General features: G+C 58.0%; 8 protein-coding genes across 8 annotated transcripts; 3 read left to right on the forward strand and 5 right to left on the reverse strand.

Moving 5' to 3' along the window:
* Window positions 1–265: 265 nt before the first annotated feature.
* Window positions 266–2,792, forward strand: PLICBS_004036 (uncharacterized protein; the record flags this gene model as incomplete). The annotated part of the gene is made up of 4 exons (XM_018326751.1): window positions 266–293; window positions 368–435; window positions 490–2,591; window positions 2,651–2,792. 4 exons carry the CDS (start codon window positions 266–268, stop codon window positions 2,790–2,792), a joined length of 2,340 nt encoding a protein of 779 aa, XP_018175071.1.
* Window positions 2,793–3,202: 410 nt separating this feature from the next.
* PLICBS_004037 (mitotic spindle checkpoint component mad2) lies at window positions 3,203–4,281 on the reverse strand (the record flags this gene model as incomplete). Its single annotated transcript, XM_065600369.1, has 6 exons — window positions 3,203–3,595; window positions 3,684–3,829; window positions 3,886–3,914; window positions 3,978–4,016; window positions 4,099–4,124; window positions 4,183–4,281. The coding sequence occupies 6 exons, from the start codon at window positions 4,279–4,281 to the stop codon at window positions 3,203–3,205; spliced, it is 732 nt and encodes a 243-aa protein (XP_065456441.1).
* A 368-nt stretch (window positions 4,282–4,649) lies between these two features.
* On the reverse strand, window positions 4,650–5,833 carry PLICBS_004038 (uncharacterized protein; the record flags this gene model as incomplete). Its single annotated transcript, XM_065600370.1, has 2 exons — window positions 4,650–5,100; window positions 5,160–5,833. The coding sequence occupies 2 exons, from the start codon at window positions 5,831–5,833 to the stop codon at window positions 4,650–4,652; spliced, it is 1,125 nt and encodes a 374-aa protein (XP_065456442.1).
* Window positions 5,834–6,833: 1,000 nt separating this feature from the next.
* On the forward strand, window positions 6,834–10,917 carry PLICBS_004039 (uncharacterized protein; the record flags this gene model as incomplete). The annotated part of the gene is made up of 5 exons (XM_065600371.1): window positions 6,834–6,952; window positions 7,012–7,591; window positions 7,650–7,797; window positions 7,851–9,203; window positions 9,254–10,917. The coding sequence occupies 5 exons, from the start codon at window positions 6,834–6,836 to the stop codon at window positions 10,915–10,917; spliced, it is 3,864 nt and encodes a 1,287-aa protein (XP_065456443.1).
* A 226-nt stretch (window positions 10,918–11,143) lies between these two features.
* PLICBS_004040 (uncharacterized protein) lies at window positions 11,144–12,128 on the forward strand (the record flags this gene model as incomplete). The annotated part of the gene is made up of 4 exons (XM_065600372.1): window positions 11,144–11,364; window positions 11,418–11,436; window positions 11,518–11,907; window positions 12,021–12,128. 4 exons carry the CDS (start codon window positions 11,144–11,146, stop codon window positions 12,126–12,128), a joined length of 738 nt encoding a protein of 245 aa, XP_065456444.1.
* A 155-nt stretch (window positions 12,129–12,283) lies between these two features.
* PLICBS_004041 (uncharacterized protein) lies at window positions 12,284–13,781 on the reverse strand (the record flags this gene model as incomplete). Its single annotated transcript, XM_065600373.1, has 4 exons — window positions 12,284–13,188; window positions 13,264–13,356; window positions 13,604–13,630; window positions 13,694–13,781. The coding sequence occupies 4 exons, from the start codon at window positions 13,779–13,781 to the stop codon at window positions 12,284–12,286; spliced, it is 1,113 nt and encodes a 370-aa protein (XP_065456445.1).
* Window positions 13,782–17,117: 3,336 nt separating this feature from the next.
* PLICBS_004042 (uncharacterized protein) lies at window positions 17,118–17,614 on the reverse strand (the record flags this gene model as incomplete). The annotated part of the gene is made up of 3 exons (XM_018326748.1): window positions 17,118–17,217; window positions 17,274–17,284; window positions 17,342–17,614. The coding sequence occupies 3 exons, from the start codon at window positions 17,612–17,614 to the stop codon at window positions 17,118–17,120; spliced, it is 384 nt and encodes a 127-aa protein (XP_018175068.1).
* A 780-nt stretch (window positions 17,615–18,394) lies between these two features.
* Window positions 18,395–20,160, reverse strand: PLICBS_004043 (uncharacterized protein; the record flags this gene model as incomplete). Its single annotated transcript, XM_018326747.1, has 2 exons — window positions 18,395–19,778; window positions 19,880–20,160. The coding sequence occupies 2 exons, from the start codon at window positions 20,158–20,160 to the stop codon at window positions 18,395–18,397; spliced, it is 1,665 nt and encodes a 554-aa protein (XP_018175067.1).
* Between the last annotated feature and the right edge of the window lie 134 nt (window positions 20,161–20,294).

A 20,294-nucleotide genomic window follows, 5' to 3' on the forward strand; every position in this document is an offset into this window, starting at 1 on the left:
AAGGGCGGCCTACCCTAGACGATGTGGGCGGGTGCTGACAAAATCGCCTTGCAGGACCTCACAGGCAGGACCTCCAGGCATCCGCCGCCTGCCCCTCCATCACTGCTTCTGCGTCATTGTGCTCCACCACAGCAGCCTGTCGCTGGAGCTTCCACCGCCACCACCTCGATCGCGGCAGCTTCGCGCGCCTTTGCCCTCTTTCTCCCCGTGTTTACTTACCCTGACCGCTCCCGAACATCGAGGCCTAGGCGCTGTCCCACCGAAAATGTCGTGTCCTCACCTGGAGTCTGCCGGTACGTTCGCCCTCTGGCCCGCGGCCCGCCCTTGATGCTGGGAAGGCTGGGAAGGCTGACCAAGTTGTTTGCAGGCCTCGCGCCCCCGACTCCGGCTCAGTCTGTTTACCGAGAGGACTGCACGCAGTGCTTCGACTCTATTGTACGTGTTCTGCAGCTGCCCGTTCGCCGCCCGCGCTGACTCGACGTGTCGCAGGACGACCCGAGCGGGCTCGATGTCTGCCTCCAGTGCTTCAACGGCGGCTGCGCGGGCGACCGCCTGCACACGCGGCTTCACAACACCCTCTGGGGCCATCCGCTAGCCCTCAACATCCGCCGTACCCGAAAGGCCGTCGTGCGAGACGAGCCGCCCCCTAAGATGTCCAAGCTCGCCATAGCCGCCGAGACCGAGGCGGACCGCTACGATACGGCACTTGCCGCCAAGTGCCTCGAGTGCAACACCGAGCTCGACATTGCCGGCCCCAAGCTGGCGCCCATCGTCGACGGAATCATCAAGGCCAACACTTTCTCGCGCAACGAGGAGGTCAAGGCCTGGGAGCAGGAGCTCACGAGCTGCGAGCACATCCTCCTGATGCAGCAGCACGAGCCGCGCCGCATCGAGCAGGGCGACCTGGGCCACTGCTCCAAGTGTGACCTCAAGGAGAACCTCTGGTTATGCTTGGAATGCGGGAACCTGGGCTGCGGACGGAAACAAATGGGAGGTGTCGACGGAAACTCTCATGCGCTGAGCCACTCGGACGAGTCTGGCCACGGGGTGGCTGTCAAGCTCGGATCCATCACGCCCGAGGGCACCGCCGACATCTACTGCTACAAGTGCGACGAAGAGCGCGTCGACGATAATCTCGACACGCACCTGGCGCACTGGGGCATCATGCTCGCGGAGCGCCAAAAGACGGAGAAGAGCCTGACGGAGATGCAGATTGAGCAGAATCTTAAGTGGGACTTTAGCATGACGACCGAGGACGGTAAGGAGTTGACGCCTCTCTTCGGCCCGGGTCTCACCGGTCTTAAGAACCTGGGCAATAGCTGCTACTTGGCCAGCATCATCCAGTGCCTCTTCGACATGCCGTCTTTCCGCGAGCGGTATTACAGGACCGCCGATCAACTTCCGGTGGTGCAGGAGCCGGCCGCTGACCTGGAGACGCAGCTGCGCAAGATGGCGGACGGGCTTTGCTCTGGACGGTATTCGAAGCCGGACGACTCGGTGATTGCCGAGTCGGAGGTTCACCACCAAAAGGGCCTGGCACCTGCTATGCTCAAGCACCTCATCGGGCGCGGCCATGAAGAGTTTTCCACCATGAGACAGCAGGACGCGCTAGAACTTCTCCAGCACCTCTTCAAGCTGATAACAAGGTCAAAGCACGAGGGCGGCTTCAAGGATCCCACTGCGCCGTTCCGCTTTGTCCTGGAGCAGAGGCTGCAGTGTCTGGGCTGCCGCAAAGTCAAGTACAGCACCAACGAGCAGGACAGCATCTTCATCGACGTACCCTTGGAGAAGCTGCCCGCTGAAGAAGGGGCCGAGGACATTGGCGACAAGTACAAGGCCGTCACACTCAAGGAGTGCCTTGACACCTTTACGGGCGCGGAAAAGGTCGAACTGACATGCACCGCCTGTGGCGGTAAGGATGGTTTCACGAAGCAGTCGCTCTTCAAGACATTTCCGGATGTTCTCGCCGTCAATGCCAGGAAGATGACGGTGGTGAACTGGGTGCCAATCAAGGTGGATGTGCCGGTCATTGTACCGGACGAGCCGTTCCTGCTGGACAGCTACCTGTCCAAGGGCTTGCAGCCGTCGGAAGAGCTCCTCCCTGACGAGCCCGAGGGACAAGCCCCAGCATTCGTGCCGGAGCCGACGGCTCTGGCCCAGCTCGAGGGGATGGGCTTCCCGCGGAACCGGTGCGAAAAGGCACTGCACGCCACGGGCAACTCGGACGCCAACGCCGCAATGGAATGGCTCTTCGGCCACATGGAGGACCCTGACATTGACGCCCCTCTTGATCTCGGACAAGCCGGAGGCTCTGCGGGCGCCACGGCGGATCCCGAGAAGATTGAGATGCTGGGAGCAATGGGCTTCGGAGCGCCTCAGGCGAAAAAGGCACTCAAGGAAACGGGTGGCGACGTCGAGCGTGCCGTCGAGTGGTTGTTCAGCCACCCCGACGACCAGGGCCTGTTTGAGGACGACGCCGCGCCCAGCGCCGAGTCCGCTGCCCCCAAGGAGCCGGCCGGGAGCGCGGCGCTGCCGGCCAGCTTCCAGCTACAGTCGATTGTGTGTCATAAGGGAACCAGCATCCACGCGGGGTGAGTCAACGTTGTGCCCTCGTCATGTGTTTCAACGCTCGCTAACTAACTATGTGCAGTCACTATGTGGCGTTCATTCGCAAGCAGCTGGAGGGTGAGGGCGAGAAGTGGGTGCTCTTCAACGACGAGAAAGTGGTGGAGGCGCACGACGTGGACGAGATGCGCAAGTTTGCGTACGTCTACTTTTTCAAGCGGACCTAGGTGGATCTTCGTGGACGGCGCAGGGTACAGCCCCGTCGTCGTTGCAACCGGCGTTGAGGGGCATTGAGTGAGGTGCATGGCGGCGTGAGGTGCAGCAGAGATGGTGATGTCGAGCGATAGATGATAGAGCATGACGGCGTGTAGGGGTTTATCACAGTGGCCAACTGACGCGGGAACAGCGGCCAGACACGGAGTACTTTGGTAGGGAAAGGAACCAATTCAAGTCGTCAGTATACGAGAGATTGCGATGTGAAGCCCCGCGTGCCAAAAGAGATTCATATGCCGAGATTCTATCCGCCAAACGCCTTCCGAGTAGTTCCGTCTACAGCCCGCCCCGCGCGTCCGTGCCCGTGTCCCAATGTCATGCAGCCGGCCGTCGCTCATCCTCCATTCACACGCCCGGCGACGGGTCACGAGTCGCCGAGGCGGTAGCTCACGATGGTGTCGACGCGATGGTTCGCGGTGCTGAAGCCGCGCAGCTGGACGTGCTCGCCGTTTGCAATCTCCTTTGCGTCCGAGTCGCCCCACTCGACGGGCACGTCCGAGTCTGCGTCGGCGTAGACGAGCACGTTGAAGGTGCAGTCGCCGCTGAGCTGGGGCAGGAAGGTGACGGAAGCGGTGATCTGGCGGAAGATGGCGGCGATTTCGGCCTGGATCTCGGCCTCGGTCTTGTTGTCGGGCGGCGGTTGCGCGGACCCTCCGGCACCGGCGGGGGATGCGTTTTCTTGGTCTTGTTGGCCGGCTGCGGGTTTCGAGGCGGACTTGGAGGACTTGGATTTCGGGGGCGGTTGGGAGATTTGGACCTGGTGGAGGGAGATATGTCAGTATGCAGTGACCAAGAGAGCGAGCTGCGCAAGGCAAGAGAGAAGGAGGGGAGAGAGAGAGGCCAACATCAAACTGCCACCGCTCGACGTGCTCGCCCGTGTCCTTGTCGGTGATTACGATGACGAGCTTGGAGATTTTGCCGCCGACCATCCACTTGTCGAGCTGGGACATGATTTTCTTGATGTAGGCCTTGACCTGGTCGTCGGCGGAGACTGTCGGCGGGGGGTTAGTTGCGGCGGCATTGGGTCGCGGAGGGGGACGGCAGTACCAAGCATGTTGAGGCCATATTTCTTGACGCTGAAATCGCCCGTTAGCAGCCGGACGTCGAAGGGGTTCGATGAGGACGGAGGGGATGCGCACGCTGTGAAATCCTCGGCTGGGTATACTCCACGCTGGAACCTGTATGAAGGTCGATTGTCAGCGGGCTCGGCGCCGGGCGCGGGCAGGCGGTCGGCTCGATGGGGGTTGAGAGTTCTCGTACAGGATCGTGTGGATAGAGTATTGGAACTGGCGGGCGCAGTGTCAGCGAGGCTGTTGCCGGCGGAGGCGGGCGGGAGAGACGTACGAACTCGGCGACGAGGCGCGAGCTTCCCTTGAGGGAGAGCTTGTGGACCTTGGACTTGTCCTTGTCCTTGGCGGTGGATGACGCCTCCTTGGACGACATGGCCGGGCGGCGGATGGGAATGATGGACTCGGTTCGGTCGCGGGGATGACGGAGGATCGTCAGGTGGTCGAGGTCGGAGATGAGAGGAGAGGCAGGATGTGGAAGTGTCGGGTGACGCTTTTTTTGTTTACTTGGGGATGGAGATGGGCGATTGACGTGGTGGTTGCGGGGTGCTGGCGAATTGACGGTGCAGGGGTCCACTGTGCCCACTGTGGTGGATCCACTGTAGCTCCAGGCCAGGGGCTAGGCGGGGTCAAGGTTCAGGCACCAGGGAGCTTCCATGATGAGAGGTGCCGGGCTCGACATCCCGTGTCTCGCATGTTGTCTTCATCATCCTCATCCTCATCCTTACCACCGCAGCCAATGGCCTATCCCCGCCTGCGAGGGCGATGCCGCGCGTGGTGAGCCCTGGGCGGGCGCTCCGGCACCCACTCCGGCACCCAAACCCTCTCGTATCTCCCGCCGCTGTACCTCGCCGTCCAGCGATACACGCCTTCGTACCACGACGACGTCGAACTCGAGGACCCTAGCCGCGGCCGTTTCCTCCCAAACAATGGAAATATCCTACAGCACGGCGATTGCGCAGCCCGACCATCGGCTTCAGAGTCGCCCTGTCGCAGGCTTAATAGTTGGTGGACCGCGCGCAGCATGACGCTGGCCGCGATGAGCGGTGGGACGAGCTGCGCAACCGTGTCGAGCTCGTTGACGCCCGAGATTTCGTTCCACTGGATGGAAAGCTCGACGGCCACGATGAGCACCGAGAAGACGGTGAGGTCGGACAGCAGCTGCACCCTGCTCAACGCGTCGATGAGACCTTGGCTGCGCGACCGGTCAGATCAGACGGCGGCGGCACCATCACCACCGGAAGCTCGACGTACGGGAGGCGCAGGTCCCCGCGCTCGTGCCGCGTCCTCTCGCTCACCCTCCTATCGCAGAAGACGCGCCACAGGGCCTTACCGAGGCAGACCAGCAGCATGAGCAGGTAGACGGCCGCGTTGAAGGCCAGAAACCCGGCGTTGCCGTCGAGCGGCATCGGGCTGAACAGGAAGCCGTATTGATGGCAGCGGCCCTCGCGGTGCAGGCCCGGCACGTGGGTCGTGAAGAACCACACGGCTGTCGACGCGGCCGTTACGACGAGCGCCCACTCGGTGAGCCGAAAGACGCGCACCTGCCGCTCCTTGGACCACGAGAGCGGATTGTATCGCGGGTTCCAGCAGGTGACCGGCCGGAACAGGTACACGGGCACTAGGAACATGTACGTGCCCGTGGAGAGCAGTAGCACGATGTAGATGCCCGCGGGGTCGAGGGGCGCGGGCGCCATCGCCGACGGGATGCCGCTGGTCTCGGAGTCGGTACTGTCGAGGCGACTGATCTGAATGAGCAGTGCGGTCGTCGCGGCGATGGAGAGGCACAGCCCGAGGAGACGCACCGCAGGGAGCACCTCCTGGCCGATGTGGTTGAAGTAGAGTGCGCTAAACCACTGCATGTAGAAGGTGAAGCGGATCCCGAGGCCATACATGTCTGGACGGGGATGAGGCTCGCATGCCTCCATGGCGGCGGCTAGACTATGAAGTGGCCATCTTGCAAACCAGGCCTCCGGGACAGACCAGCTGATATATGATACTGACAAGTAGGTCTGCCGGCCACGACGTCCATATCATCAGGTGCCCAATGGTGAAGCTTGGCCATGGGTCATCTCAGTAACACTTACACGGCACCAGCAAACCGTACGAGCCGCGATACGGCCCAACAAAACTCGACTGTGACCCGGCATCGGGTTTCGAGTCGCCGTGATACCGATGCGGCTTCTCGCCGTGTCGGACACGCGGTTGTACGTCGTAGACGTGTCCGTCGCTGCGTGGCGAGGCTGCTCTGCGCTGCCCTGTTGTGACATGGAGAGAGTCGTTCTATCATCGGTGATGTACGTCCGGACGTCCACAATATCGTTTCACCATGATCCCTTCCTCAACGGTTTCTCCACTTAAACCATATGGTGTCAGTCCGGCCGCCGAGTCCAGGGACTCTTCCTTCATGGCTTCTCCAAAAGCACCTTCGCTGGAGAGACTGGTCAGGTCCATGCGAGTTGAGCGACCTTCCGGGCGGAAACTCGGCGAAAGTGCAACATCCAGTGGAGCGATGATCGGCAGTTTCGAAATTATCGAAACTGTATTGGGCAGCGGTTCCGCAGCTGAAAGCCGGAACGAGGGACACTGAGCAACCTCATTGCGGCCCTCGGAACAGCATCCGTGGCTCTCCCTTTCGCGATACAAAACCATTGTGAGAGCTCAGGAAAGGGCGATTGCCGTTTTGCACAACCTCTTCATGGCCGGCGAGCAGCTAGACAATCCCGGTTCATATCGTTGATAATGGAGCAGTTGTCGTTTGAATGATGGTGTGTTACCAGGGTGAGAGCTGGGCTCTGCTGCAGGCTGACACAACGTTCGTGCGTGCGGGGTTAATTTAGGTATCGCAATGAGATACCCCGTTGTTCAAGGTAAGGCAGCGGCAGTTGCTGGTTCCCAACTGACGTCCGAAGTGGCACCCGCGGCATCATGAAGCCTCGCGACGGCGACGGCGTCACCCCGGACGGTGTGCGGGCGGACAGACACGGGCTGTTCCGCCTGTATCCCGGGCCGCTAGACACGTACGACCCTATTGACTTTACCGCCGAGTAATATGACCTTCACGCTCCTGGATCGCCGATGCGCAGCGCCGTTGACACGCGAGCAGCATAGTCGCCATCCATGGCCTCGGCGGACACCCAGTCAAGACGTGGAGATGCCCGGAAGACGACCACGTCTGGCTGCGAGACTCGCTGCCGAGGCGCGTCCCCACGGCCAGGATCATGACCTTTGGCTACGACTCCACCGTCCTCTTCGGCGGCTCCCGCTCGACGGCCAACGACTTTGCCCTCGATCTGGCGACGAGACTGCGGCTGGAGCGTCGAGACCATCTTGAGAAGCAGCGACCCCTCATCTTTGTGTGCCATAGCCTCGGTGGGGTCGTCTTCAAAGAGTTCCTCATCCACCTGTCGCTGCAGCTTGATGACGGCCGGGACCTCTTGCAGAGCGTTTTTGGCGTGGTGTTCCTTGGGACGCCGCATAGGGGTTCGCGGCGCGCGACGCCGGCCAAGCTTCTGTCCAAGATCATTAATGTCGCGACATTGGGCAGTGGGGTAAGGTCCGATCTACTTCGGACGCTCCAGGTTTCTTCGACGGAGTTGGAGACTATCTCTCGGCATGCTACTGAGCTTTTGAAGGCGCTTCGCATTGTCTCTTTCTATGAGCAGAAACCGATAGGGCCGAACCTGGTTTGTCCTGGCACAGCTCAATAGATGAGACGGGGCCGTTGCTGATTCAGACATGCAGGTTGTTGAGCCGTTTTCCGCTATTCTGGGACTGCCCAACGAGCGAGCCATTCCGGTCAACGCTGACCACAAGAAGCTCGCCAAGCTGTCCCCAATAAACAAACAGCGCTACAAGCCCGTGTGGACAGCGATCAAGGAACTAGTTGAAGGTGAAGCAATTCTGTCCAGCTCTAGGGACAGCGACCGCTAACATCGCCATCAGAATCATCGGAAACCCTGGACAAGGCCAACGAAAGGCTACTGGAACAACTGTTCTGTGTGGATTACAAGTCCGCTCGGCTGCGACCTCAACTGCCGCAAGGGAGGACCTGCCAATGGATATTCAACGACCCCACGTATATCTCATGGCTGCAGTCGGAAAAGCCCTCCATGATCCTGCTCACCGGGTCGGCTGGAACCGGCAAAAGCGTGATGACGCGATACGTCACCGAGAGCATCCTCTCAGGGAACCAGACCGAGGGCACGGGAATGGACTATCTGGGAATCAGCTTCTTCTGTTCGTACAACGAAGCGCTCGTCAGCGACGAAGTGACTGTGCTCCGGTCCCTCTTGCATCAGCTGATCCAGATTAACGGGCACTGCGCTTCCATAGTGAGGAGCTATCTGGAGAAGCGGAAATATCATGGAATGGAGATATCTTTTAAGGCAGCAGACCTGTGGGCAAGCCTTTTTGGTGTGTTGTCCATGACCACCATGCAACGGGTCTACATCGCCATTGATGCCATCGAGGAGCTGGGCCCTTACGTCGCAACGTCTCTTCTCACTGGGCTCTGGAAGACAATGTCCGCCCTCCAATGTGATTATCCCGAAAGCCGACTGAGGATTTTTGTTTCAAGCCGCTTTAAGCCGCCACCTGATGCACCTGGGCTGTCGAGCCTGACGATGCTCTCGATGAACATGTCCCACATACAGACGGACATCACCCTGTTCTTGCGAGACGCAGTCGATGATCTTGCCTATCGAAGCGCCGGATTCAAGGCTGCTCTGTCACCCGCGTCGCAGCACCAGATCGTGAACAGCATTGCAGCGAAAGCGGAGGGGCGTTTTTTGCAGGCAGTCCTCATGTGGGAGGACTTTCGGAGAGGACTCATTTGGAACCAGAATGTCATCATGCAGAAGCTGAAACGGCTGGGCGCTCTGGGCTCCGGAATGGTGGCACTCTACAACAAGATAATTGATGCCATGGACGACGTTACTCGGGACGATGCCTTCACGATCTTTTCGGTGCTCGCCGCTGCAGCGCAGCCCCTGTCGGAAATCGAACTCGGGACCATAATTGGCATGAATCACTCAAGCAAACCCATCGTTAAATCCTCGGACATTGAACCGATTCGGGACCTATACCAAGTCATGGAGGAAAACTTTCCGGATCTCGTCTCCATTCAGGACGACAACAGGGTCATTTTCGTGCACCATTCCTTTAGGGAATATCTGGACCAGCGAGAGGAGTTCCGAGACAGGCTGTTCTCCGGGCACCGCAAGATTACGCGGGCTTGCCTGAAGTACTTGAAACTCGCAGACATGCTAGACTCTGCAAAGACAAACGGCTCGGCGTGTAAGTCTAACGTGGATAGGCACATTGAGCCAGGCTTACCGAGGAACCAGATCTTGACGCAACGTATCCCTTCCTATCGTACGCGCGCGATAACTTCTTGTTCCATATTCGCAAGATGCCGTATGACGACTCGTTGTGGCTTTCGTTCGCCGACACTGCGGGTCCGCTCAGTGTCTATACGCTTCCCTCGCTATACTGTCGCCGAGATGAGAGCTGCAGCAGCCCTTTATTGGAGGTTCTCGCCAGGGTGCCGGCCCCCGCCAAGTTCGAGCTCATCAGGGAGTTTAGGGAACACGGATACGACTTGGACGAGATGTGGGCAAAGCAGGAAAGCGGCCGAGCCATGTCGTACTGCTGCCGCTGGGCGGGGTCAGAGCCAGATACCAATGAAGCGGCGCTCTTGCTGCTTCGCCTCGGCGCAAACCCGAACCCGAATCCTTCGCCCTGGGAGTCGAATCTTCGCCTGGCCCTGGAGGGCAAAGCCTTGGATCTGTACGCCAGGCTGTTGCGTCATCCATTGACGGATCACAACGCGGGTGACACGCAAGGCCGGGCCTTCTTACACTACCTGGTCCGCGCCGGCAACATCGACCGCATTTCACAGCTACTCGACGCAAGTGGCGACGTCGACGTGAACGTGCAGGGCCACGATGGCTTCACTCCGCTGCATCTTGCAGTCGTGCTTGGGCATGGCGATGTAGTTCGGACGCTGCTCGCGGTGCCGGGCATACGCCTCGACCTGGAGGACACGCACGGCCGGACGGCGCTGACACTCGCGACGTACTGGGGCATGAAGCGAATCGCGCTGATACTAATCGAACACTCGCAGGCGTTCCCCCTGCCCGGGGCCGACCAGCTTAGCGCATTGGTCTTTTCGGCACAGCAAGGACAGAAGTCCTTGTGCCTAGACCTTCTCGCGCGCACGCAGTACCGTAACCTGGACTTTCACATTGACAAGTCCGGACGCGGCCTCCTCCACCACGCGGCGATCAACAACTGGGACGACGTGTTGGCCGAGTGCTTTCAAGCGGCCCCAGACGGACTCAACGTCAACAAGATTGACCACAGTGGCAAGACGGCACTGCATTACGCCGCGGCGCTCGGCAACGTGGAGGCTTGCCTGGTACTCGTCGACAGCGGAGGTGCCAGTCTCACGCTCCAGGACCGGAATGGGAGGACAGCGCCGCAGGCAGCTGCCGACGCTGGCTTCAAGGAAGCGCTCGTGATTCTGCTGCAGACTGGTCGCGTCGACCCGAGCCAGCGAGACGTTGAGGGACGGAGCATCGTGCATTGGGCCGCGACGATTGATTGCATCGACGTCATGGAGATGCTGGCCGACTACGAACGCGCACAAACGCCAATAGAATGGGCGCGGCGCGACAAGTACGGCAAGCGGCCCGTGGACATTGCCGGCATCTGCGGGTGCAAGTACGTCGGGCTCTTCTTGGCCGCGCGGACGCCCGGGTGGCAAAGCGAGCTACCAGACTGGGACTTTAGGGCCATGTATCGGAGCGCGAGTGTCGAGGCCTCGGGTGAGGAAAGCGACGGCGAGCTTCCACCGCTGGAGGACCTCGAGATAAGGCACTCGCGTCGGCAGAACAGGGCGGCGCGAAGGGAGTGGAAGGAGACGCATCAACGGTTTCCGGATAGTAGATATGGGTTGGTGCCGTATGACCACAGGCATGCGCCAAACCCTTTCTCGCTTGATCGATAGAAGGTAGATGTTGTGGGCGCCTGGCGTGGGTTCAATCCACAAGTAGTCACCAAGAGGGCGCGCCCGACGGCCGTCTGCATTACATCACAGGTTGGAGTTTATAAACACACTAACTAGCTGGCTTCAGCCGCGACAAACCGCCCTCAATGTGCTGTGCCTCTCACTTCCTCCTCAGTTGCGATCATCCACCGACAGCGATAACGAGCTGCCACGGGCAAATCTCATCATGGATCAATCCGACAGGCAGCTTCGTTTCGAAGTGATCAACTTTTGGCTCGACAACTGCCGCCCGCCGACGGCGCAGGACCTGGCGTCCAAGAGCGGCCGGGATGAGGCGGACGTGCGCCGCGGGCTGAAGCGCCTCGAGGAGCTGCATCATCTCAAGCTATACGGGGATGAGGCGCCCTCGCCGACGCCCATTGCCATGGCGCATCCGTTTTCACATCTGTGAGTCTCCCATCCGTAGTTGAGGCACCGTAGTCTGATGACCGTCGGTGTAGGCCGACTCCGTACCTCGTGGTGAGATCTCATTAATGGCCCAGCGGCGATATCCCGTCTCGTAATTGTAGCTGACTGAACAAAACATCTCGACTGGTATAGAAAGCAGGCGACCGCTCCTGGTGGGCCAACTGCGCCTGGTGCGCCTTCGGCCTCGCCTCCATGCTGTACCCGAATAGCGACACCGCCGTGGAGGTTCACGCTCTGACCGCGTCCTCCGGCTCGCGCGTCATTCGCGTGGACAAAGACGGCACCCTCGCTGGCACCAAAACCAGCAGCACCGACTACAGTAGCAGCAGTATCAGCCCTGACTTGCAGTCATACCACGTCGTCTTCTCGGCGCCGCCCTCGCGCTGGTGGGCCGACGTGCGCTTCGCCTGCAGCACCATCCAGCTGTGCACGACGCGCGCCGAGGCCGAGGCGTGGCACCGCCGGCATGGGTTCTATGAGGGCGATGTGATGAGCCTCGCTACGCTGTGGGGGCTGGCCAAGGTGAGTGAAGAGAACGCCGCACGGTGCTCCAGTCTGCTGTGCTGCCGGTATCGAGGGACGAATGATGCTTGCGGGGCGGGAATGAGAGCTGACAAGATCTGATGATGTTGCAGGCGTGGTACCATGACAAGCATACGTACGAGTACGAGCGCAAGACGGAGGAGCAGAAAGAGGCGCTGTTCAAGGAGCTGGGTCTTACGTCGGCGTACTGGTCGAGCTAATAGGCGAGGAATCGGCAACGCATTGAGGCTGGGTGTAATACCGAGGCCGACCCTGGCGTATTGGAACGCCATGTTGAGCACATCAGTTGACAGTCTTGGGCCACGAGATTACGCAGCTTCGGCTTGGGCGATGACATGAACGTAGAGTGTCTACATCAGAACTTGCAATACCTCCAACCGCCAGCAATGCCTCTTGCAATGACGAACGAGACAAACGCCGCAGCATACAGAGCTCCGCCAAAGACAATGAGACCGCGATAGCCGCCACCATTCCCGTCTACAATGGCGCCACCAATGGGCACACCAACCAGGGCGCCAAAGCTCGCGACGAAGAACGCAGTCCCATTTCTCTTCCCATAGTCTTCGATCCGGCAGACTCGCGACACACAGACGGGAGTCAGACTGATGGCGGCACCAGACCAGAAGCCGAACAGGACCGTAAACGCAGTGGTCCTCGCCTGGCTCTCACCAGCCGTGAGCCAGAGAGCGAGTATGGACGCGGTGCATGCCCCTGCCGTGACACACATTGTGTTGAACGCTCCGAAGCGGTCCGCCGCGTAGCCCGGCAGCGCTCGTCCGGGTACCGCTCCCACGTTCAACAAGACATTCAGCATCTGAGCTCTTTGAGGCTCGAAGCCATTGTGGAGCGCGTATGAGACGATGTAAGTGTAAGGGATGAAGACGGCAAACTCGATCAGGAAGACGCTCAGAGTGGTGATGGCAAAGTTGAGCTCCCCGAGCGCCTTGAGGTCGATGCACGCGCCTCCCTGTTTGTTGTTGGGCAGACGCTTTTGCAAGGTCACGCACGCAACAAGCAGTAGACCCAGGCAGATCAACGCGATGATGCGAATCGCCCAGGGGAACCCGAGTCGGGGCGAGAGGTAGAGTATGATCAACGGAAACGCAATTCCGCCGAGGCCACCCGCCGTGCATGCGAGGCCAGTGGTAAATGCGCGGCGCTCGTGGAACCAGTGACCAATAGCCGCCAGACTCGGGTTAAAGAGAAACGAAGCTGAGAGGCCACCGAGAACACCAAAGGACAGAAGATACTGGTAGAATTCTGTCGCGTGTTGACTTAGCGCCCAATCCCTCGCCCTGAGTGTTTAAGGTAGTGAAAGGAGAATGCGAAGCGTACCTGTGGAGAAGCTGAGGAATAGAAGAGACAAGCAAATGCCGAGAGTCCCAGGAATCAGCAGGACCTTGATATCGTGGGCGTCGAAGATTGGACCTGCCCGTGTCATCAGATGAGTTCCCGTCAAATGTGGGTTGCTGTACGGGGCACTTGCCGACTTGGGCCCCGCCGAAATAAAGAAAGAAAGCATAGCTGCTAAAGATCCATCCGATTTGAGCCTCGGACAAGTTGTGCAGGTCATGAGTAGATGTCCAGGCCTGGAGTACGGCTAGAGTGTTGAGCAGCCCCATCGAGGGGACCATGGCGCACCATCCTCCCACAACAACAAGCCATGCTCGCGGACCTCCTTCGGGATAACCTAGTTCTTCGTCTACTCGCGAGTCGAAGTTTTAGCATGGGTGGGCCTCCTGCCATATCGAGGATTAACGCTTACCGCTAAGGGGCTCCTTGATCCGGAGTCCATCCTTTGCTTTGCCAATTTGCTCCTGGCTAGGCTGGCCACTGTCGTCCATGAAAACCATGATGAAGATGCAGATCTCTTGGATAGGATAGAAGAGGTTCAGAGTGTTACTAACCCGGTCTGGACCAGGGTCGAGCGCTTATATGCAAAGTGTCACGGCTGGTCCATATCACTGATGCTAGACTTTAGCTTGTCATTCGCCGGATGCAGTCCGGCTGGTTCGCAGTCGATATCGCTGGCTCTTTGGATCAACTTGCTTAGCGGGCGGTAATCTGGCCGTTTCGCCGAACCGGATGTTGAGATCCCGGCTTGCCTCAGTCGTACGATCTGGCAGCTTCCCCAAAACTCGTCGTATATGGTCGAAAAGAAATAGCCACCTTGTAAAGCTTGGTATCCGCGTCGTGCGACCAAGAGAGGAGTTTCGGGGAGGAGTGTGGCTTCTCAGGGAACACCGCTTCCACCCACCAATCGTGGAAGCACGACCGCAGTAGAATCTGCCTTTCGCCGAATCATTCCCCGACCGCTCACACGTCTCAACCACTCATCACGGTTATCCAATACAGAGAACAGACGTAAAGAGTCGCTTGCGCGTTCTATTTAACATATCACAGCTGTCTTTCCCGACCAGACTGACGCCTCTCAGCTCAAAGTAGGCATACCACCACGTGTATGCGATTGCACTGCGATGGTAAGTGGCCTCGATGAAACAGTGCCACCATCGATTGTGACTGCTCCCGATCTCAAATAATAGTGTTGTGAAGGCATCAGAGGATTGGTGAATAATTATACCGTATAACTAGTCACAGTGTTGAAGAGCCTGCTGCACATGCGGAGCCAGGTTGAATGCCACGCCCAAGCCACTCCAACTCAACGAGTCTAGTCGCACTTTGGCCTGTGACAAAGGTGGGAAAGACTTGTGCCGATGGAGAAGGATTTGCTGCCATTTATTGAGCAGAGCTTTCGCTCTAGCCGCCTTGGGGAAGTCAGGTGCCTGGAGGAGGAGAAGCAGTAGGAAGCTTGAGATTGAGGCGAAGCTTTTGCGGGACCCTTAGATACAGTCAACATTGTGAAGCACGGAAATGACTGGGTGATGTACACTTACACGAATGCCAGAACCCATCAAAGGCCGAGTAGTCGAGGCCAGACAGAAAGTCAAGGGCATTGGAGGCACATGTCAGCGCCGCTTCGTGAAGCTCCCTTACTATATGACTGTTGTCGATCATGTCCTCTTCCACCCTATCATTCATCTCGGGTAGGTAGTCGAATCTCCAATTAATATCCTCGGGGAAATAGCCCGAATCAGACGAGTCTTGCATGTGTATGACTACAGGCGGGTCAGACGAGCGAACTGTCGCTCGTAACAAGGCACGCCAGACGTAGACAAGTAGAGTCCAGTATGCATTATGGATTGTGGCGGGAAGTTGTGTTTGCACTCGCACGGTCGGCTCGTTCTGTGTATGATGGTCCTTGTCTGAGGGCAGTGAGGCCCGCCAACTGCCGAGGGTGTCGAGTAGTGGCTTTGCTACCGCGAGAGACGCGGAGAGGTCTATAGCGAGGCGCTGACTCGCCCTTAAAGAGCTATGAAATTGATCAGGGTAAGAAATAGGGCCAAAGTCTTTCAGCAGACTTACTACAGCTTATCTTGAACCGATTCCGCGATGACCGCGAGACTGGTCATGTGTCGAAACGCGAGTTGGAGATCAACCGAACTAGGCTCTCGGCGGCTCGTGGTGTAAAAGTCGACATCCTCTAGCCGAGAGACGTCCCATTCGGATGAGCGAATGTATGGTGGGCGACCGAAGAGTAGAGATGCCCACTTGTCCTCAATGTACAGAGCCCACCAAACCCTTCGCCGAATCCGTTTCTCTTCGTCCGGCAGCCCGAAAGAGCGGCACTCGAGATTGAGTCCGAGAGAGTGAGCCATACCCACGGTCAGGCCTATTATGGACCACATGGAGGCCGCATCGGTGACCGCGTAGCTGTGCTCATCGTGGACCGGTCTGTGTATGTAAAGAATGGCGGCCTGAACAAGAGACAACCGAGGCGTGTGTGTACCCTGGACAATACTCCTATGGACGAGGCTCCAAATTTTTACGACGGGAACCTTGTCGTGAGAAGTAGCCAGGTAGAGATAGCTGTCTTCCGAAGCGAAGGGTAGGGCCGATCCGTAGATGGCGGCGAGCAGGGGACTAGGAATCCCATCTAGAACATGCGCTGTCGCTACGTCTTCCAACTTGCCAAGGCCCAGTCTACTTCGGGATATGACAGGTAGCAAGGGAAAGACGTGCTTCATGAATCTATAAATCGTTCACTTAGTTTGGTTGCGGAAGCTCCGCGGAGGCTTACTTACAGGCGCAAGATCCTCAGGCCGGTTTCTGGTGGGACCAAGCGGGCCAGCTCCTCGCGTAAATCGCCATCGTAGTCGATTCCAGCCTCAGCCCTCGCGGCGTCATATACGTCTCTGTCACCGACTAAAAAGTGAGCTGGGATCTTGTCTCGTGTGGGCACTCCTCCTGCGTTTCGAATGTGGACCTTGAATAGCTGAAGGGAGCCGAAATCGTCAAAACGGCAATGGCGAAGCAGCCACGGGTCTGCATCCGAGGAAGCACCAGCGAGCTGGTAGTAGACGTTGTCGACGGTGTCCAGGCTTTGAGATATCTGTGTCGAGGGGGCAGGCGTAGAGAAGATGTCGGTCATATGAGCCTGGGGCGTGGGCCAAGACGAGGTGGCAGCCAGACGGTCCGGGAACGGAGTTAGAAACGTCGGAGCATCCAAGTTGGCGGCGCCTGGCGTTGTCTGTGCATTGTGCGACGGTACCGGCGAAGAGGCCGCTCCTTCAGCTCTCGTGGCCCTTTCACCGTCCGGGAAGACGCACGTTGCCCCATCCCGCTGACAGGGGTGGCAGGGCTGTTGCCGGCCCTCACATCTTACTTTGCGCTCGCGACAGCGGTTGCAAGGTCGGCGACGGTTCCGTGATCGATATGGTCGTCTTTCAGGAGACATGTTGCACATCGATGGCGTGCTGTTGCTGCCCTTCTACGAGAACATTGTGCCAGTAACGATGTGCGTATTGACGGCAAAGTTGGACAGGGAGCCCATTTCGCCGGAATGTCTCAACTAGTGCAGAAGTCCGTCACGTCCCCATGGAGCGTGCCCACAAACAAACTCTGTCTTTCGCCGAAATGTCCAAAGGACCTAAATTGTGGGCTTTGGCCACTGCTGGCTGCCAGTGCTGCCGTCGCTTGTGCCAATCGCGCTTCTAATTATACATGTATGCACGAGGCGCTTAGAAGCGCCTTCAATGTTATGTCCGAAAAGCCGAGCCGCCCCACGGGGCTTATTTCCATGAGCATGGGTTCCTGCAGGACTTCAAAACCTGTCGTTGACAGATCATGATTCACGACTGCCAAAAGTCGAATTGGTAGAACTGGCCGGCGTAATTCCAAGTACTGGCCCACGATCCCTTCTTGGTCTTGACGCATTGATTGATCATTTGCCTATTGTCCGTTAGAAAGACTCAAGAAGTGGTCAAAGACGCTTTGCTACGACTCACTCAGTAGCGGCCTATCGAGGTTGGTCAGCTTAAATCAGCTACTTCGGCGACAACAACGTGTAACATACCCAGCAATCTTTGAATCCCTTGTGACCGTCCCAGTTCTTTCGCGTAAGGCGGACGTAAACCTTGCCCGCAATGTCGCGATCTTCAACCGAGGTGTACTGGCAATTCTGCTGCCAGCCACAGCCCGTACCCGGCTCGTTGTGGCAGACCTTGTATCGAGCATCCCAAAAAGGATCCTGAAACTGTGTCAGGTCCCCGGCACCTGGTGCCAAACAATCGGCGGCCAAGGCTGAAGCGGCAAATGCGCCGAGAAGGGAAAGATCAAGCAGTTTCATTATGAGGTGGTCGATACTGGTAATTATATGAGGCAAACTCGGTGCACTGGCGGTCTCGGGCAGGACCCGTGCTTCTTATATACTTCCGTCACCTTCATGTTGAGCGACGGGACTAATTGTCCGCCCAGAGCACGTCTTGTTTGGCTCTCTGCCACCATGTTGTCACTGTACCTACCACCTCTCGCCTTTGGCAGGGACCTCTCCTTATTTTAGTGGCGCAGTCTTCCGGGCTGTAATAACCATCAGCATTTAGCGTGGAATGATCAAAGGGCTCTAGAGTACACCATTCTGCGCCGGAGCTCTGGGCGCTTCCATGATTCCATTCCGAAGTGGGGCGAGGTCATTCACATGGGCCGCCCATGAGATCAGAAACGCCTCGGTGCTAGAAGCCCCGTCGACTGTACGCCCATGAGCATAGCTACTATCAACGCCACGCCCGGCTCGATTTGCGGGACGCCTGGCTAGCCACTGGTGCACAATATTGCCATTATACCTTCATATTCACACTTCGTTGTGCGTGAGCCTGTTGCTATTTACAGTCACGCATTCCAAACTCGGTGCAATGCCAAGGCCCTTGTCCTGTCGACAACTAGGGGGTTGGCTGTGGCGGTCTAGATCCCGGAATTCACGGCACCTGCTCCGATTCTCCTTGGAAAGTAGAAAGCCCTGGGCCGTGGCATTAAAAACACGGGAGAGTCTTGACAGACTACATGAACTAACTCGTGTCTCAATTGTTGTAGCGGATTGGGAGAGTAAGACGGGGACCGCACTGAACCACATTTACTTCTCCGGTCGCTCTTCCAGTCCAAACTCGCTATCGAGGGTTGTTCGGAGGTCGACCTCCTCCTCCAAGAAGACGCATGCAAGCCCAATAAAGCTGACGACAATACCAACATACCAAACGTAGCTCAGCGCCTTGACATATGTAGTCTTGACCTGCTCCCGCGTGATGCCCTGCAATGTATTGACAAAATCGGCTGTGGCATGGGCGTAGGCCTGGCCGCCGAGCAGCAGTCTCCGAGTGGATTCGTCGCCTATCGTATCGGAAAACCGATCGAATTGGTTGTTGAAGATGATGCTCGGGATGACGGTGCCCCATACGCTGCCAAAGTTTCGCCCGATCGTGAGCACTGCTATCGCAGCGGCAGAGTCCGAGTCCGAGAGCTTTGCCTGCAATGCGGGCAACAGCGACGGGATGACGAGGCCACAGCCGACCGCAAAGAAGAAGACCAGCAGCACCCAGCCGTACGTCGGCGTTTTCTGGTCTAGCAGCGAGTAGAGACCCATGCCGATAGTCATTATGCAGAGTCCGGCAAGCTGCCAGGGGCGGTAGCGGCCGAACTTGGTAAGCATAGCCCCTGCAATTGCAGCTGCGGGTATGAAGCCGAAGACGTTCGGCAGGAGATCAACACCAGCTCGAGCGGGAGATGCCCCGAGAGCAGTCTGAAAGTAGACCGAGACGAAGTAGGTGACCCAAGTAAGCAGCGACGAGTGGAAGAAGGTGATTAAAAGGGCCGCAATGGACGTTCTGTTGCCAAAGATTTGGCGTGGGATCGACGGCTGCTTGCAGTAAGGTGATGCTTCGTAGAGTGCAAAAATGGCCAGCCCTACCAAGCCAAGAATAAGCGGCACTAAGACGTGCCACGAACTCCAAGGGTACTTGATGCCGCCGTAAATAAGTCCAAACATGATACCCACCGTCGCACCAACGAAGACAATATTTCCAATAGCATCTATGCTTCGAAGAAAGTCTTTGAGTGCGATCCGTGGGTGGTTGACCCGAAGAACAAGCAGGACCATAACGAGAGCTGCTCCGCCGATGGGTAAGTTGATGTAGAAGACCCAGCGCCACGACGCTTTGACGATGACCTCACCGCCGATCCAAGGGCCCATGGCCGCACCGACGGTGGCCGCGCTGTAGATGATGGCGGTATATTGACCACGCTCGCGGAGGGGAACGAGGTCGCAGACGATGAGCTCCACGAGCAGATTCATTCCGGCAGAGCCTACACCTTGCACGGTTCGACCCGCAATGAGCATGTTCATACTCGACGCTCCACCGCAGATGCCACTGCCGAGAATAAAGATTGCGATGGAAACCACGAGGAGTTTGCGCCGGCCGAAAAAGTCTGCCAGCTGGCCGTAGAGAGGCTGGAGTGCAGTTCTGCAGGTGGCAAGCATACGATCATTAGCCCCTGTCACGCCAAACTGTTTGCCCCAACACGTGAAACGACAAGCAGGCAGATTAGCTGACGGTTGACTTACACGGCCAGGAAATATGCCCCTGATACCCAGACGTAGTTTGACCCTCCATCTAGGTCCGCCGAGATTGACGGCAATGAAGTGGTAACAATTGTGCCATCGAGTGCAGCTAGAATCGCCGTAACGGCGAGGCTCACCACGATGAGCCAGAACCTCAAGCCTTTCTTCTCCGAAACATGAGCGGCGTTATTGACGACAGTTCTTTCTGAGCCCGGTTCTGATACGCCTTTTTCTGCGGCTGGCTCGATGTCATTGTTCTCCCTGGATTGGGGCGTAGAGGACATGGCGGAATGAGTGAAGCAGAGCCGTGAGGCAGGTGGACGCAGTTCCGGGCAGTACGAAGATGGACTCAGCCGGCGGATGGCATGACCACGGAAGCCCGTGATAAACGGGAGGCAGGACTTTTAAAGCCACGGGG

This window comes from Purpureocillium lilacinum, assembly GCF_023168085.1.
Source record: "Purpureocillium lilacinum CBS 284.36 DNA, scaffold_3, whole genome shotgun sequence".
Taxonomy (NCBI): domain Eukaryota; kingdom Fungi; phylum Ascomycota; class Sordariomycetes; order Hypocreales; family Ophiocordycipitaceae; genus Purpureocillium; species Purpureocillium lilacinum.